The 17,500-nt window shown below is 46.8% G+C and overlaps 1 protein-coding gene across 1 annotated transcript in view; it reads left to right on the forward strand.

Annotated features, from left to right (window-relative positions):
• LOC106578202 (GRB2-associated-binding protein 1) overlaps positions 1–17,500 on the forward strand; it is a 68,200-nt gene that overhangs the window by 38,165 nt on the left and 12,535 nt on the right. The window contains exons 7-8 of the mRNA XM_082965386.1: positions 71–192; positions 9,518–9,950. Coding sequence (XP_082821512.1) covers positions 71–192; positions 9,518–9,950 — 555 coding nt within the window. The remainder of the gene's footprint in view (positions 1–70; positions 193–9,517; positions 9,951–17,500) is intronic.

Here is a 17,500-nt window from a genome sequence, read left to right on the forward strand (position 1 = left end):
TGTGTGTGTGTGTGTGTGTGTGTGTGTGTGTGTGTGTGTGTGTGTGTGTGTGTGTGTGTGTGTGATACAGGCACAGGTTCCCAGGAGAGCTATGCTGTACCAAGGTCCCTCGCTGACCAGACCAGAGCCAGCATGTCTGACCAGACCAGAGCCAGCATGTTTGAGTTTAGCGACAACTTCAACAGCTACTTTGTGAGTATATCAGTGATTTTAACATTTTTATAACTATCAATGAATAATATATGTTACTCATATAGACCAACAAAGAATTCATCAACTAGCTAGCTACTAGGAGTGGGTACTAAAATATTTTTTCGGTGCGACAATAGCAGGCTATTGGTTGAAGCTCAGTGTTAAATAAACATTTCCCTGTCATCGTAACTAAGCCAATATGACAACAATGTCGATGAAAATGTACTAATCACCTTGATTTGGAAGTACACAACACACTCCCTGCCTCTCATCATGAGCCAGCTGGCTGTTACCGAGAGCCACATACCGGATTTTGAACAGGGTTGTTAGCATTCGGGGGAAAAAAGTACATTTTTATCCCCGACCTAGCTGAATATCTAGGCATCGGATAAGTAGGAGACTACAGCATTCATAAACGTGACCATTAGTCTTGCCACCTTTCGTACTGAATAAGTTTGTAGCGACAAAAGTTTTAATTTAAATGTATAATTTATCACTCTCACATGCCAATAAAGAAACAATAGCTTTTTGTAGCATTTCTGACAATGCTAAATATATTTTTCAGCCAAAACTCAAGAGATCCAGCACCGGGTCAAGCTACTCTGTTGCTCGACAACAACACAGCTGCACTAGGCTGACCAATCATAAGAAGTGGATGAGAACCAACCTAGGCTACTGTAGATACAAAAAGGGTTCCAAAAGGGTTCTTCGGCTATCCCCATTGGAGAACCCTTTTTGGATCCAGGTAAAACCCTGTTTGGTTCCAGGTAGAACCCTTTCGGGTTCCATGTAGAACCCTCTGTGCAAAGGGTTCTACATGGAACCCGAAAGGGTTTTTTCCTGAAACCAAAAAGGGTTCTTCTAAAGGTTCTCCTATGTGACGGCCAAAGAACCCTTTTGGTTCTAGATAGCACCTTTTTTTCTAAGATTGTAGCTAGCTAAATGGTGGAATTCAAGCTGAGGTTAATCAAAAATGCACAAAATATATTTTGATTAGCTATGTAGCTAGCACCAGTCAGCTGAAAGCTAGCTAGCTAACGAACAGGCATAGAAATGTAGCTATCTATATTTGGTTATGAAAGGTTTTTACACAAATTACTTCAGCCATTAGCTAGCTATCTAGGACCTCGACACAGAAGCTAGATTACGTTAGCTCTCATCCCAAATGCTGTTCCTACATTTTTGTTCTCTAAACGAAACTAACACCAAACTTTGGGCAAATTGTCACGCCGCTACCTTACAATGCATGCAATAGGCTTTTGCAATACTAGCTAGCTAGCTAGTCCATAGTCCAAGCTACGGTAAGAGTTAGCCACAGATGTGATCAATGTACAAAGTACGCTCAAACTGTTGTGATTAGAATGCTTATTTAGATTTTGTCCAGTTACAATTGACGCAACGGTCAGCGTTTGAGCTAGCCACACTTTTTTTCACAGAAACATTTTTGAACAAACACAGTCGCCATTTTGCACAAACACAGTCCACTCTGAGCCATTCAGTGTTGTTGTTTATGTATGTAGGTAGTGGGCTAACCTGTAGCATTAACAATGTCTTTCAAATGGAGACAACTCACAAATGATGGAAATTCAGGAGGGTTTTTTTAGAGATATTTGGAACTCACTCTGGGGAGACTGTTAGAGATATTTGGAACTCACACTGGGGAGACTGTTAGAGATATTTGGAACTCACTCTGGGGAGACTGTTAGAGATATTTGGAACTCACTCTGGGGAGACTGTTAGAGATATTTGGATCTCACTCTGGAGTCTGAAAGTCAGGAATCAGATTCTGACAGTGACAGAGAGGAGCTGCCCCCCCAACCTTGTAGCCATTGAGAACCCTGAATCTGAGGACCCCTTGACCACTGACGAAGTCCCTGGTCCCTTTGAAGATGCTGGTGGTGATGGAGGGAGACCGATAGTGGATGAAGTACAGGAGTTCTGTGGTAGCTGGAAGGCCGCCAGACATTTCACCCCTCCTGGCCCTGCTGTTTGTTTTGATGAGTCCCAGTCTGGAGTGCAACGCAACCTTGCTATTTCCCTCTGAGGCGGAGTGCTTCAATCTGTTTCTGACAGAGGAGCTGGTGGGAGACATAGCGGAGGAGACCAATCGCTATGCCTTGGAGCTACAAGAGAAGAAAGAGCCAGGAGTGAGGGGGGAAACTCGCTAAATGGTTGATAACCACAATTAGTGAAATGTATACCTTCGTGGTGACAGTCCTTCTCATGGGAATAGTAAAGAAGAACTCCCTAAGAGAATACTGGAGCACAGCTCCTATGTTTGCAACTCCCTTCTTTGCCACCCCGTCAACAATGCTACTGCCAGCCTAAATGACCCGTTACTCAAAATAAGAAATGTTCTTACCAGCCTTATCAACATTTGGTCGGGTCTTTGTTCCATACGAGGACCTATGCATTGATGAGTCCCTGATGTTATGGAAAGGTAGGCTGGCGTTCCGTCAATATATTCCCTCCAAAAGGCACAGGTTTTGGGGGTCAAGTTCTTTGTCATGTGTGACGTGAAGACAGGATTTGTCCGGGACATTATAGTCTACACAGGGTCCACCACTGACATCCAGCATTATGAGGGGCTTGGGGTGTCCGGGTCCGTGGTGATGACCATGCTGGCTCCTCATCTCAGCAAGGGACACACTTTGTATGTGGACAATTGGTGCAAAAGTCCCACACTCTTCCAGCATCTGCTCTCCACAGTCCAGTCGAACAGGAAGGGAATGCCGGAAGCAGGAACAGGAAGATGCAGAAGGGGGGGAGGGGGGGGGGGGGGGAGGTGGAGTTCAAGGAGAACGGTCAACAGCTGGCAGTAAAGTGGCATGACAAACGAGACATCCATGTCCTCTCCACTGTCCATACAGCAACCATGTCGGCCACAGGGAAGGTGGACCACCTGGCGTGAGAGAGAAAAAGATCAAACCAGACTGTGTGCTTGACAATAACGTCAAAATAGGGTCAATGGATAAGGCGGACACGATAAACAGCTAGCAATGTGGTATAAGACGATATGTTTTCCATCTGATCGACACTGCTGCCCTCAATGGCTACATAGTTCACCGACCAACTAAACAGGTCAGGTGATTATTGAACAAGGCTTCTGATTGGACTGCAGTTCACATACAAATCACGTACAGTTCCATTATGCAATTATAGTGACAATATCTCACCCACCTACCCACTGCCTCATCACCCTCTCCACTCCCTCATCCTACCCACTCCCTCATCACCTTCTCCACCCTCATCCTACCCACTGCCTCATCACCCTCTCCACTCCCTCATCCTACCCACTGCCTCATCACCCTCTCCACTCCCTCATCCTACCCACTGCCTCATCACCCTCTCCACTCCCTCATCCTACCCACTGCCTCATCACCCTCTCCACTCCCTCATCCTACCCACTCCCTCATCACCTTCTTCACCCTCATCCTACCCATTGCATCATCACCCTCTCCACCCTCATCCTACCCACTGCCTCATCACCCTCTCCACTCCATCATCCTACCCACTGCCTCATCACCCTCTCCACTCCCTCATCCTACCCACTCCCTCATCACCCTCTCCTCCCTCATCCTACCCACTGCCTCATCACCCTCTCCACCCTCATCCTACCCATTGCCTCATCACCCTCTCCACTCCCTCATCCTACCCACTGCCTCATCACCCTCTCCACCCTCATCCTACCCACTCCCTCATCACCCTCTCCACCCTCCCCCTACCCACTCCCTCATCACCCTCTCCACCCTCATCCTACCCACTCCCTCATCACCCTCTCCACTCCCTCATCCTACCCACTGCCTCATCACCCTCTCCACTCCCTCATCCTACCCACTCCATCATCACCCTCTCCAGTCCCTCATCCTACCCACTCCCTCATCATCCTCTCCACTGATCAACCACAATGAATACTTCAATAAAATAGACTACTACTACATATCAGCCTATTGGTTTCCTTGCTGTGTTTACATCCAGTAAAACTGTTAAGGAGTGTACATTCAAACAGTATGTTGCTAGGATACAAAAGTTGGCCTCAATCTTCAGCTCGAATGATGTCCAGTTACAGGTGTGATATTGTTCAAAACTGTTTTTGTGTGTTTGTGGTTTCTGAAAGTACAGAATAAAGATGAATTATTACTAATTAGAATACAATATCAGGATATAGCAATAAAACAATATTACATAATAACACTGCTATAAAAAATAAATGTTAAAAATTGCATTGACATAAAAAAAAAATCACAAATATGAATGATATGACAGTAAGAAAACAGTAACTGATGAGCTCCACAAGGGGGCAGTGTAGAGCAGAGCTATGCTAAAGGCCAGGGCAGCTTCAAAAGATACAACACAATGCTAAAGAAACCATTAGCTTTGTTTTACAGAGCTAATAGAAGAATGTAGCTAGCTACAGACGCGCGACTGAACATAACACCATAAAGGTTATGAAATTAGTACCTTGCCTTGTCCGCGGTTTTAAAGGGACAAAACACACAGATATATTATGCTCCGTACATACAGTGTGTTCTCTATAGTAGAAACGACTATGATAACATACTGAGGCACATAGTTTGATAGAAATGCACACGTGTCCAAAGTTATTATCATGGCGTAAGGAAAACAACAATGAAGGTAATGGGGGCACCAGCCGGAAAATGTGCCGGGGGGGGGGGGGGGGAGTTTGTGCAGGTTCTGTTCTGACTGGGGAAGTGCTTGGGCTCTCATCCAAAGAGAGAAGTTTGTCCTGCTCAGTAAAGCCCCCCCCAAAAAACAAAAAAATTGTCCGTTAAAGTGAAATGGGCTACTTTTATGTGAATTAATCAAGAGGCGGAACACACCTCAATTCAAACCTATTGTTAGAAAATAAAACTTTTTAGAAAATAATTTGAAATTGACAAGTTGAAACACAGCCTATAGATAATTAGCAGGCAGAGTGTCTTGGTTTGAGGGCAGCGCGGGTTAACTGTCCTGTTGCGGAACAATCACATTTTGGAACAGTGAGTGCATTCTGACATCACGCGCATAAAGAACTCACACTGGGGAGACTGTTAGAGATATTTGGAACTCACTCTGGGGAGACTGTTAGAGATATTTGGAACTCACTCTGGGGGTGACCGTTAGAGATATTTGGAACTCACTCTGGGGAGACTGTTAGAGATATTTGGAACTCACGCTGGGGAGACTGTTAGAGATATTTGGATCTCACTCTGGGGAGACTGTTAGAGATATTTGGATCTCACTCTGGGGAGACCCTTAGAGATATTTGGAACTCACTCTGGGGCAACCTTAGAGATATTTGGAACTCACTCTGGGGGAGACTGTTAGAGATATTTGGAACTCACCCTGGGGAGACTGTTAGAGATATTTGGAACTCACTCTGGGGAGACTGTTAGAGATATTTGGAACTCACTCTGGGGGAGACTGTTAGAGATATTTGGAACTCACTCTGGGGGAGACCGTTAGAGATATTTGGAACTCACTCTGGGGAGACCCTTAGAGATATTTGGAACTCACTCTGGGGGAGACCGTTAGAGATATTTGGAACTCACTCTGGGGAGACTGTTAGAGATATTTGGAACTCACTCTGGGGAGACTGTTAGAGATATTTGTATCTCAGGCGTGAAAAGGTTAATCCAAAAATGTGCTGATCAACAGTGTCAAACTAACAACTCTGCCATTTCACCATCTTGATTGTATTTACAGCACCCATCTGAATGCTGCGTTAGCATGTGTTGCAAATTTGTCAATAACTGCCGTGCACTGCCATTCCAGTGGCTAATGCCCCCCCATCCCGGATTATATAAATGTATAGGATACATAACGCTTCAACACTTTAAGCTAGAGACGAGCTGTAAAAAGGCATCAGAAAGACAAAGCTCTAGGCTACATGAGGATGTCTTTATTTACATTTGAGTCATTTAGCTGACACTCTTAGCCAGAGCGACTTACAGTAAAGTGAGTCATTTAGCAGACACTCTTAGCCAGAGCGACTTACAGTAAAGTGAGTCATTTAGCAGACACTCTTAGCCAGAGCAATTTACAGTAAAGTGCATACGTGTTCATACTGGTCCCTGTGGGAATCGAACCCACAACTCTGCCATTGAAACCACCATACTCTACCAACTAAGCCAGTCGCTATGGTTTATTTATACGACCTTGAAAAGTCAAATGACTTAAAACTATTTTATTTTACTTTGCTTTCAATGGGAATTGAGTCATACTGTATTTTACAATGTAAAACCGTTGCAATCAATTGAGCTGTGCAATTTTCCTTCTGAAAACTGCAGACGACTACTTTTGACCATTCTACATTTTACAAGAACCTAAATAAATAGTTCAAAATGTATTTTAGCTATTAGAGGGCAGGAGCCAGCAGACCAGGATTCAAACCATTCAAACCTTGCAGTTATGTAAGCACATCACCTGTGCCATTAAGATCCAGACCTTTTGGCCGAGGACAAATTAAAGGTTACAAATGAAAACTGAAAACTTTTATGTTTTTTATTGTGGCAAAAAAGAAAAAGCAGTGGAAATGTGGAAATGTTGTGGCGCCTTTAAGAGACAATCACCTTTTGGTTTAATTAAAAACAACAAACTACGTTTTAAGTGAGAAGTAGGAATTGGTCTGAAGCCGAAAAAAGAAAGGAGATTCACATGAGCACCGCAATGTCTACTTCGTCAATGTTCTACCAAGCTTTTCCAGTACACAGCTTTGACCTACTACAGTAGCTATGTTGGTCTATTGTACTTGTGTATGCAGGTTGCTTAGGATTCAAACCTTCTCAAACAGCCTATTTCATACTCTTCAGAGGAAAGATTTTACTTTACAGGATCTCTAGTGGCACAGCTAACAACTGCGATGCAGTGGCCACTCAGGGGAGGCACACAATACTAACCTAAATGATTTAATAACAGAGAAGCCCGTACAGAATATCAAATATTCCAAAACATGCATCGTGTATGCAATAAGGCACTAAACTAAAACTATATATACTGCTCAAAAACATAAAGGGAACACTTAAACAACACAATGTAACTCCAAGTCAATCACACTTCTGTGAAATCAAACTGTCCACTTAGGAAGCAACACTGATTGACAATAAATTTCACATGCTGTTGTGCAACTGGAATAGACAACAGGTGGAAATTATAGACAATTAGCAAGACACCCCCAATAAAGGAGTGGTTCTGCAGGTGGTAACCACAGACCACTTCTCAGTTCCTATGCTTCCTGGCTGATGTTTTGGTCACTTTTGAATGCTGGCGGTGCTTTCACTCTAGTGGTAGCATGAGACGGAGTCTACAACCCACACAAGTGGCTCAGGTAGTGCAGCTCATCCAGGATGGCACATCAATGCGAGCTGTGGCAAGAAGGTTTGCTGTGTCTGTCAGCGTAGTGTCCAGAGCATGGAGGCGCTACCAGGAGACAGGCCAGTACATCAGGAGACGTGGAGGAGGCCGTAGGAGGGCAACAACCCAGCAGCAGGACCGCTACCTCCGCCTTTGTGCAAGGAGGAGCAGGAGAAGCACTGCCAGAGCCCTGCAAAATGACCTCCAGCAGGCCACAAATGTGCATGTGTCTGCTCAAACGGTCAGAAACAGACTCCATGAGGGTGGTATGAGGGCCCGACGTCCACAGGTGGGGGTTGTGCTTACAGCCCAACACCTTGCAGGACATTTGGCATTTGCCAGAGAACACCAAGATTGGCAAATTCGCCACTGGCGCCCTGTGCTCTTCACAGATGAAAGCAGGTTCACACTGAGCACGTGACAGACGTGACAGAGTCTGGAGACGCCGTGAAGAACGTTCTGCTGCCTGCAACATCCTCCAGCATGACCGGTTTGGGGTGGGTCAGTCATGGTGTGGGGTGGCATTTCTTTGGGGGGCCGCACAGCCCTCCATGTGCTCGCCAGAGGTAGCCTGACTGCCATTAGGTACCGAGATGAGATCCTCAGACCCCTTGTGAGACCATATGCTGGTGCAGTTGGCCCTGGGTTCCTCCTAATGCAAGACAATGCTAGACCTCATGTGGCTGGAGTGTGTCAGCAGTTCCTGCAAGAGGAAGGCATTGATGCTATGGACTGGCCCGCCTTCCCCAGACCTGAATCCAATTGAGCACATGTGGGACATCATGTCTCGCTCCATCCACCAACACCACGTTGCACCACAGACTGTCCAGGAGTTGGCGGATGCTTTAGTCCAGGTCTGGGAGGAGATCCCTCAGGAGACCATCCGCCACCTCATCAGGAGCATGCCCAGGCGTTGTAGGGAGGTCATACAGGCACGTGGAGGCAGCACACACTACTGAGCCTCATTTTGACTTGTTTTACGGACATTACATCAAAGTTGGATCAGCCTGTAGTGTGGTATTCCACTTTAATTTTGAGAGTGACTCCAAATCCAGACCTCCATGGGGTGATAAATTGGATTTCCATTGATTATTTTTGTGTGATTTTGTTGTCAGCACATTCAACTATGTAAAGAAAAAAGTATTTAATAAGATTATTTCATTCATTCAGATCTAGGATGTGTTATTTTAGCGTACCCTTTATTTTTTTGAGCAGTGTATATATATATATACTACAGTTCAAAAGTTTGGGGTCACTTAGAAATGTCCTTGTTTTTGAAAGAAAAGCTAATTTTTGTCCATTAAAATAACATAAAATTGATCAGAAATACAGTGTAGACATTGTTAATGTTGTAAATGACTATTGTAGCTGGAAATGGCAGATTTTTTATGGAATATCTACATAGGCGTACAGAGGCCCATTATCAGCAACCATCACTCCTGTGTTCCAATGGCACGTTGTGTTAGCTAATCCAAGTTTATAATTTTAAAAGGCTAATTAATCATTAGAAAACCCTTTTGCAATTATGTTAGCACAGCTGAAAACTGTTGTTCTGATTAATGAAGCAATAAAACTGGCCTTCTTTAGACTAGTTGAGTATCTGGAGCATCAGCATTTGTGGGTTCGATTACAGGCTAAAAATGGCCAGAAACAAAGCATTTTCTTCTGAAACTCGTCAGTCTTTTCGTTCTGAGAAATGAAGGCTATTCCATGTGAGAAATGAAGGCTATTCCATGCGATAAATTGCCAAGAAATTGAAGATCTGGTACAAAACTCTGGAGCCCTAGGTATTGTGGTGCTGGAAAACCTTGGTAGAGCATGGGTGGAATAGGTATTGAATCTTCTTTATTTTTTCAGCTTCAGACCAATGCCCACTTCTCACTTAAAATAGTTCACCTTTCTCATCTGTCTCTCCCCCCTTTTCTCTCTCTGCCCACCCCAACCCCCTCTCTCTCTCACCCCCCCCCACCAGATGAATAAAGGCATGGTACCATTAGGTGGAACGTGTCCAGGAAAGGAAGATGTCGATGAGAACTATGTTCCCATGAACACTGCCGACGCCTCCCTCGTCTCCTTACCTCCCCCCTCCTACCCCGACCCCACCTCCCTCGTCTCCTTACCTCCCCCCTCCTTCCCCGACCCCAACTCCCTCGTCTCCTTACCTCCCCCCTCCTTCCCCGACCCCAACTCCCAGGACCCCAACTACGTCATTATGACCCCATGCCCTGGAGAATTGCCTTCTCTGGGGAGACAGGTACCCCCGCCTGCACACCTGGGTTTCCGCTCCTCCTCCCACAACCCCCACACACGCCCATCTCGCAGACACACCACCGGGGGAGGAGGAGGGGGAGGAGCGGGAGACACCCAACCACCACCCATTCACCGCAACCTCAAACCCCGGAAAAGTAAGTGTTTACATATGGAAGTGTGTCCATGCTGCTATACCATCCACGTCTGCTTACGATCATGTGTTTATGTACAGCATATGCAGCAGCCAGTGGCTGTTAGTCTGCTCTGCTGTACAGGCTGTTAGTCTGCTGTACAGGCTGTTAGTCTGCTTTGCTGTACAGGCTGTTAGTCTGCTCTGCTGTACAGGCTGTTAGTCTGCTCTGCTGTACAGGCTGTTAGTCTGCTGTACAGGCTGTTAGTCTGCTCTGCTGTACAGGCTGTTAGTCTGCTGTACAGGCTGTTAGTCTGCTCTGCTGTACAGGCTGTTAGTCTGCTCTGCTGTACAGGCTGTTAGTCTGCTGTACAGGCTGATAGTCTGCTGTACAGGCTGTTAGTCTGCTCTGCTGTACAGGCTGTTAGTCTGCTGTACAGGCTGTTAGTCTGCTCTGCTGTACAGGCTGTTAGTCTGCTCTGCTGTACAGGCTGTTAGTCTGCTCTGCTGTACAGGCTGATAGTTTGCTGTACAGGTTGTTAGTCTGCTCTGCTGTACAGGCTGATAGTCTGCTGTACAGGCTGTTAGTCTGCTCTGCTGTACAGGCTGTTAGTCTGCTCTGCTGTACAGGCTGTTAGTCTGCTCTGCTGTACAGGCTGTTAGTCTGCTGTACAGGCTGTTAGTCTGCTCTGCTGTACAGGCTGTTAGTCTGCTGTACAGGCTGAGTAGCTCTGCTGTACAGGCTGATAGTCTGCTGTACAGGCTGTTAGTCTGCTCTGCTGTACAGGCTGTTAGCGCTCTGCTGTACAGGCTGAGTAGCTCTGCTGTACAGGCTGATAGTCTGCTGTACAGGCTGTTAGTCTGCTCTGCTGTACAGGCTGATAGTCTGCTCTGCTGTACAGGCTGTTAGTCTGCTCTGCTGTACAGGCTGATAGTCTGCTCTGCTGTGCAGGCTGTTTGGACTTGTGTTGATTTGGTCGTTCTCCATTTTGCTTTAAAGGTGTTTACTGCTTTGGGGTTCCTTGGTGTTTTTGTGTTTGAATCAACGTTGCTTTTAGTGTGCTGCTTCACAGCTGTAACCTACCGTCATCTCATCTATCGGTCTTCCTCCTGGCTTTTGGTGGGAAGCCATGTGTTGTTGTCGCTGTTGTCATTCAGCAAGTCTGATCATGATGGTTGTAGTGCTCTGGGGTGATGTCATAGGGTCATACGTCATCTGTTCAGTGGTGTGGCGATGGTTGTAGTGCTCCGGGGTGATGTCATAGGGTGATGTCATAGGGTCATATGTCATCTGTTCAGTGGTGTGGCGATGGTTGTAGTGCTCTGGGGTGATGTCATAGGGTCATATGTCATCTGTTCAGTGGCGATGGGCTTCAACGGGCTGCTCTGTTATGTTGTGTTTGATCTGGATCTTATGTCTGATGGACACTGACGTACACTATACATGAGGTGAAATCTACACATCTAGACATTGTTTATGTTGAACAAATCAGGTTTCAGCCCCATCTCCCTCCACCCAAAACCCCTGGGCTTGGAGAGGACTGACTCACAGACTGTTGGAGAGTTCACACGGGCAAGGAGACTTAAGGGTATGTACCAGCCACACTACAGGGCTATTTAGTGACGTAGCAGTGACATGACATAAGGAAATGTCAATTCATACGTAGTGGTGTTGTTGTACAGTGTTTGTGGGGACTCGTGTGTGTGTGTGTGTGTGTGGTGTGTGTGTGTGTGTGTGTGTGTGTGTGTGTGTGTGTGTGTGTGTGTGTGTGTGTGTGTGTGTGTGTGTGTGTGTGTGTATTGTTCCCAGGTGAAGAAACATATTGCTAGTCACTGTTGAATCATGACTCTGGTTTATTCTGAGGTCGATCTGTGTTCTGTCATCCATCATAATAGTATGTACTGAGTGCCTCTCCTTGGTCCTGCCTACACTACTGCTACCCTTCTTCCTCCTATCCTCTCTCACTTTCCTTCTCTCTCTCTCTCTCTTCCTCTCCCTCCCTTCCTCTCCCTCCCTCTCCCTCTCTCCCTACCTCTCCCTCTCCTTCTCTCCTTCCCTCTCTCTCTCCCTCTCTCCCTCCTTCTCCTTCCCTCCATCTCACCGTCTCTCCCTCTCCCTACCTCTCCCTCTCCTCTCCTTCCCTCCATACCTCTCTTCCTCCCTCTCTTTCCCTCCCTCCCTCCCTCCCTCCCTCCCTCCCTCCCTCCCTCCCTCCCTCCCTCCCTCTCTTCCTCCCTCCCTCCCTCCCTCCATCTCACCGTCTCTCCCTCTCTTCCTCCCTCTCCCTCTCCCTACCTCTCCCTCTCCTTCCCTCCATACCTCTCTTCCTCCCTCTCCTTCCCTCCCTCCCTCCTTCTCCTTCCCCCATCTCACCATCTCTCCCTCTCTTCCTCCCTCTCCCTCTCCCTACCTCTCCCTCTCCTTCCCTCCATACCTCTCTTCCTCCCTCTCCTTCCTTCCTTCCTTCCTTCCCTCCCTCCCTCCCTCCCTCCCCTCCCTCCCTCCCTCCCTCCCTCCCTCCCTCCTTCTCCTTCCCTCCATCTCACCGTCTCTCCCTCTCTTCCTCCCTCTCCCTACCTCTCCCTCTCCTTCCCTCCATACCTCTCTTCCTCCCTCTCCTTCCCTCTCCCTCCCTCCTTCTCCTTCCCTCCATCTCACCGTCTCTCCCTCTCTTCCTCCCTCTCCCTCTCCCTACCTCTCCCTCTCCTTCCCTCCATACCTCTCTTTCTCCCTCTCCTTCCCTCTCTCACTACCTCTCCCTCTCCTTCCCTCCATACCTATCTTCCTCCCTCTCCTTCCCTCCCACTACCACTTCTCTCTCTGTTACTCCCATCCTAGTATGATGTAGTGACTGGGTCTCCCTGGTCCATACTAGTGTTGAATAATGTAGCTAATGTAATGTTTCCCTGGTCCATACTAGTGTTGAATAATGTAGTTAATGTCCCTGAGTTAGCTAGCAGGACTAATGTCCCTGAGTTAGCTAGCAGGGCTAATGTCCCTGAGTTAGCTAGCAGGGCTAATGTCCCTGAGTTAGCTAGCAGGGCTAATGTCCCTGAGTTAGCTAGCAGGGCTAATGTCCCTGAGTTAGCTAGCAGGGCTAATGTCCCTGAGTTAGCTAGCAGGGCTAATGTCCCTGAGTTAGCTAGCAGGACTAATGTCCCTGAGTTAGCTAGCAGGGCTAATGTCCCTGAGTTAGCTAGCAGGGCTAATGTCCCTGAGTTAGCTAGCAGGGCTAATGTCCCTGAGTTAGCTAGCAGGACTAATGTCCCTGAGTTAGCTAGCAGGGCTAATGTCCCTGAGTTAGCTAGCAGGGCTAATGTCCCTGAGTTAGCTAGCAGGACTAATGTCCCTGAGTTAGCTAGCAGGACTACACTGTTGATAATGCCCCTGAGTTAGCTAGCAGGAATAATGCCCCTGAGTTAGCTAGCAGGACTAATGTTCCTGAGTTAGCTAGCAGGGCTAATGTTCCTGAGTTAGCTAGCAGGACTAATGTTCCTGAGTTAGCTAGCAGGACTAATGTTCCTGAGTTAGCTAGCAGGACTAACGTCCCTGAGTTAGCTAGCAGGACTAATGTCCCTGAGATAGCAAGCAGGACTAATGTTCCTGAGTTAGCTAGCAGGACTAACGTCCCTGAGTTAGCTAGCAGGACTAACGTCCCTGAGTTAGCTAGCAGGGCTAATGTCCCTGAGTTAGCTAGCAGGACTACACTGTTGATAATGTCCCTGAGTTAGCTAGCAGGGCTAATGTTCCTGAGTTAGCTAGCAGGACTAACGTCCCTGAGTTAGCTAGCAGGACTAATGTCCCTGAGTTAGCTAGCAGGGCTAATGTCCCTGAGTTAGCTAGCAGGACTAATATCCCTGAGTTAGCTAGCAGGACTAATGTTCCTGAGTTAGCTAGCAGGACTAATGTTCCTGAGTTAGCTAGCAGGACTAATGTTCCTGAGTTAGCTAGCAGGACTAATGTTCCTGAGTTAGCTAGCAGGACTAATGTCCCTGAGTTAGCTAGCAGGACTAATGTCCCTGAGTTAGCTAGCAGGACTAATGTTTCTGAGTTAGCTAGCAGGACTAATGTCCCTGAGTTAGCTAGCAGGACTGATGTTCCTGAGTTAGCTAGCAGGACTAATATCCCTGAGTTAGCTAGCAGGACTAATATCCCTGAGTTAGCTAGCAGGACTAATATCCCAGAGTTGGCTAGCAGGACTAATGTCCCTGAGTTAGCTAGCAGGACTAATGTCCCTGAGTTAGCTAGCAGGACTAATATCCCTGAGTTAGCTAGCAGGACTAATATCCCTGAGTTAGCTAGCAGGACTAATATCCCTGAGTTAGCTAGCAGGACTAATGTTCCTGAGTTAGCTAGCAGGACTAATGTTCCTGAGTTAGCTAGCAGGACTAATGTCCCTGAGTTAGCTAGCAGGACTAATGTCCCTGAGTTAGCTAGCAGGACTAATGTTCCTGAGTTAGCTAGCAGGACTAATTTTCCTGAGTTAGCTAGCAGGACTAATTTCCCTGAGTTAGCTAGCAGGACTAATGTCCCTGAGTTAGCTAGCAGGACTACACTGTTGATAATGCCCCTGAGTTAGCTAGCAGGACTAATGTCCCTGAGTTAGCTAGCAGGACTAATGTTCCTGAGTTAGCTAGCAGGACTAACGTCCCTGAGTTAGCTAGCAGGGCTAATGTCCCTGAGTTACCTAGCAGGACTAATGGTCCTGAGTTAGCTAGCAGGACTAATGTCCCTGAGTTAGCTAGCAGGACTAATGTCCCTGAGTTAGCTAGCAGGAATACACTGTTGATAATGCCCCTGAGTTAGCTAGCAGGACTAATGTCCCTGAGTTAGCTAGCAGGACTAATGTTCCTGAGTTAGCTAGCAGGACTAACGTCCCTGAGTTAGCTAGCAGGGCTAATGTCCCTGAGTTAGCTAGCAGGACTAATGTTCCTGAGTTCGCTAGCAGGACTAATGGTCCTGAGTTAGCTAGCAGGACTAATGTTCCTGAGTTAGCTAGCAGGACTAATGTTCCTGAGTTAGCTAGCAGGACTAATGGTCCTGAGTTAGCTAGCAGGACTAATGTTCCTGAGTTAGCTAGCAGGACTAATGTCCCTGAGTTAGCTAGCAGGACTAATATCCCTGAGTTAGCTAGCAGGACTAATGTTCCTGAGTTAGCTAGCAGGACTAATGTTCCTGAGTTAGCTAGCAGGACTAATGTCCCTGAGTTAGCTAGCAGGACTAATGTCCCTGAGTTAGCTAGCAGGACTAATGTCCCTGAGTTAGCTAGCAGGACTAATGTCCCTGAGTTAGCTAGCAGGACTAATATCCCTGAGTTAGCTAGCAGGACTAATGTCCCTGAGTTAGCTCGGAGGACTAATGGTCCTGAGTTAGCTAGCAGGACTACACTGTTACTAATATATGTTACTACTACTATCTGTTACTACTACTACTACCTGTTACTACTACTACTACTACTACTACTACTATCTGCTACTACTATCTCTTACTACTACTTGTTACTACTATCACATGAAATCAAATTTTATTGGTCACATACTGAACACGTGGTTAGCAGATGTTATTGCGGGTGTAGTGAAATGTTTATGCTTCTAGACGAGACAGTGCAGCAGTATCTAACAGGTAATATCTAACAACTCCACATCCAAACCTAATACACACAGTCTAGTAAAGGAATGGGATGAGAATATATAAATATAAACTATATGGATGAGCAGTAACAGAGAGGCTAAGATACAATAGATAGTATAGAATAGATAGTGAAGGATACAGTATACAGTATATACATATGAGGTGAGTATTGCGAGATATGTAAACATTCTTAAAGTGGCATTATTAAAGTGACTAGTCTTCCGTTTATTAAAGTGGCCAATGATATCAAGTCTGTAGGTAGGCAGCCGTCTCTCTGTGTTAGTGATGGCTGTTTAACAGTCTGATGGCCTTGAGATAGAAGCTGTCAGTCTCTCGGTCCCAGTTTTGATGCACCTGTACTGACCTCGCCTTCTGAATGATAGCAGTGTGAACAGGCAGTGGCTCGGGTGGTAATTGTCTTTGATGATATTTTTGCCTTCCTGTGACATCGGGTGTTGTAGGTGTCCTGGAGGGCAGGTAGTTTGCTCCCGGTGATGCGTTGTGCAGACCTCACTACCCTCTGGAGAGCCTTGCGGTTGAGGGCGGAGCAGTTGCCGTACCAGGCGGTGATACAGCCAGACAGGATGCTCTCAATTGTGCATCTGTAAAAGTTAGTGAGTGTTTTTGGTGACAAGCCCAATTTTTTCAGCCTCCCGAGGTGGAGTTGGAGGCGTGCGTGGCCACGCAGTCGTGGGTAAACAGGGAGTACAGGAGAGGGCTGAGAACACACCCTTGTGGGGCCCCAGTGTTGAGAATCAGCGGAGTGGAGATGTTATTACCTACCTTCACCACCTGGGGGCGGCCCGTCAGGAAGTCCAGGACCCAGTTGCACAGGGTGGGGTTGAGACCCAGGGCCTCCAGCTTAATGATGAGTTTTGAAGGGTACTATGGTGTTAAATGCTGAGCTGTAGTCAATGAACAGCATTCTTACATAGGTATTCCTCTTGTCCAGATGGGGATAGGGCAGTGTGCAGTGTGATGGCGATGGCATCGTCTATGGACCTATTGGGGCGGTAAGCAAATTGGAGTGGGTCTAGGTTGACAGGTAGGGTGGAGGTGATATGATCCTTGACTAGTCTCTCAAAGCACTTCATGATGACAGAAGTGAGTGCTACGGGGCGATAGTCATTTAGTTCAGTTACCTTAGTTTTCTTGGGAACAGGAACAATGGTGTCCATCTTGAAGCATGTGGGGACAGCAGACTGGGATAGGGATTGATTGAATATGTCTGTAAACACACCAGCCAGCTGGTCTGCGCATGCTCTGAGGACGTGGCTAGGGATGCCGTCTGGGCTGGCAGCCTTGCGAGGGTTAACACGTTTAAATGTTTTACTCACGTTGGCCACGGAGAAGGAGAGCCCACAGTCTTTGGTAGCGGGCCGTGTCAGTGGCACTGTATTGTCCTCAAAGAAAAGAAATTGTTTAATTTGTCTGGGAGCAAGACGTCGATGTCCGCGACGGGGCTGGTTTTCTTTTTGTAGTCCGTGATTGTCTGTAGACCCTGCCACATACGTCGCGTGTTTGAGCCATTGAATTGCGACTTTATTTTGTATCTATACTGAATACCTTACGGAGGGAATAACTATACTGTTTGTATTCGGCCATGTTTCCAGTCACCTTACCATGATTAAATGCGGTGGTACATGCTTTCAGTTTTGCACGAATGCTGCCATCAATCCACAGTTTCTGGTTAGGGAAGGTTTTAATAGTAACAGTGGGTACAACATCTCCTATACACTTCCTTATAAACTCGCTCACCGAGTCAACATATACGTCAATGTTATTGTCTGAGGCTACCCAGGAACATATCCCAGTCCACGTGATCGAAGCAATCTTGAAGCGTGGAATCCGATTGGTCAGACCGGCATTGGATAGACCTAAGCACAGGCGTTTCCTGTTTTAGTTTCTGCCTATAGGAGAGGAGCAACAAGATGGAGTCATGG

Source organism: Salmo salar, chromosome 18 (assembly GCF_965601325.2).
Source record: "Salmo salar chromosome 18, fSalSal1, whole genome shotgun sequence".
NCBI classification, from domain to species: domain Eukaryota; kingdom Metazoa; phylum Chordata; class Actinopteri; order Salmoniformes; family Salmonidae; genus Salmo; species Salmo salar.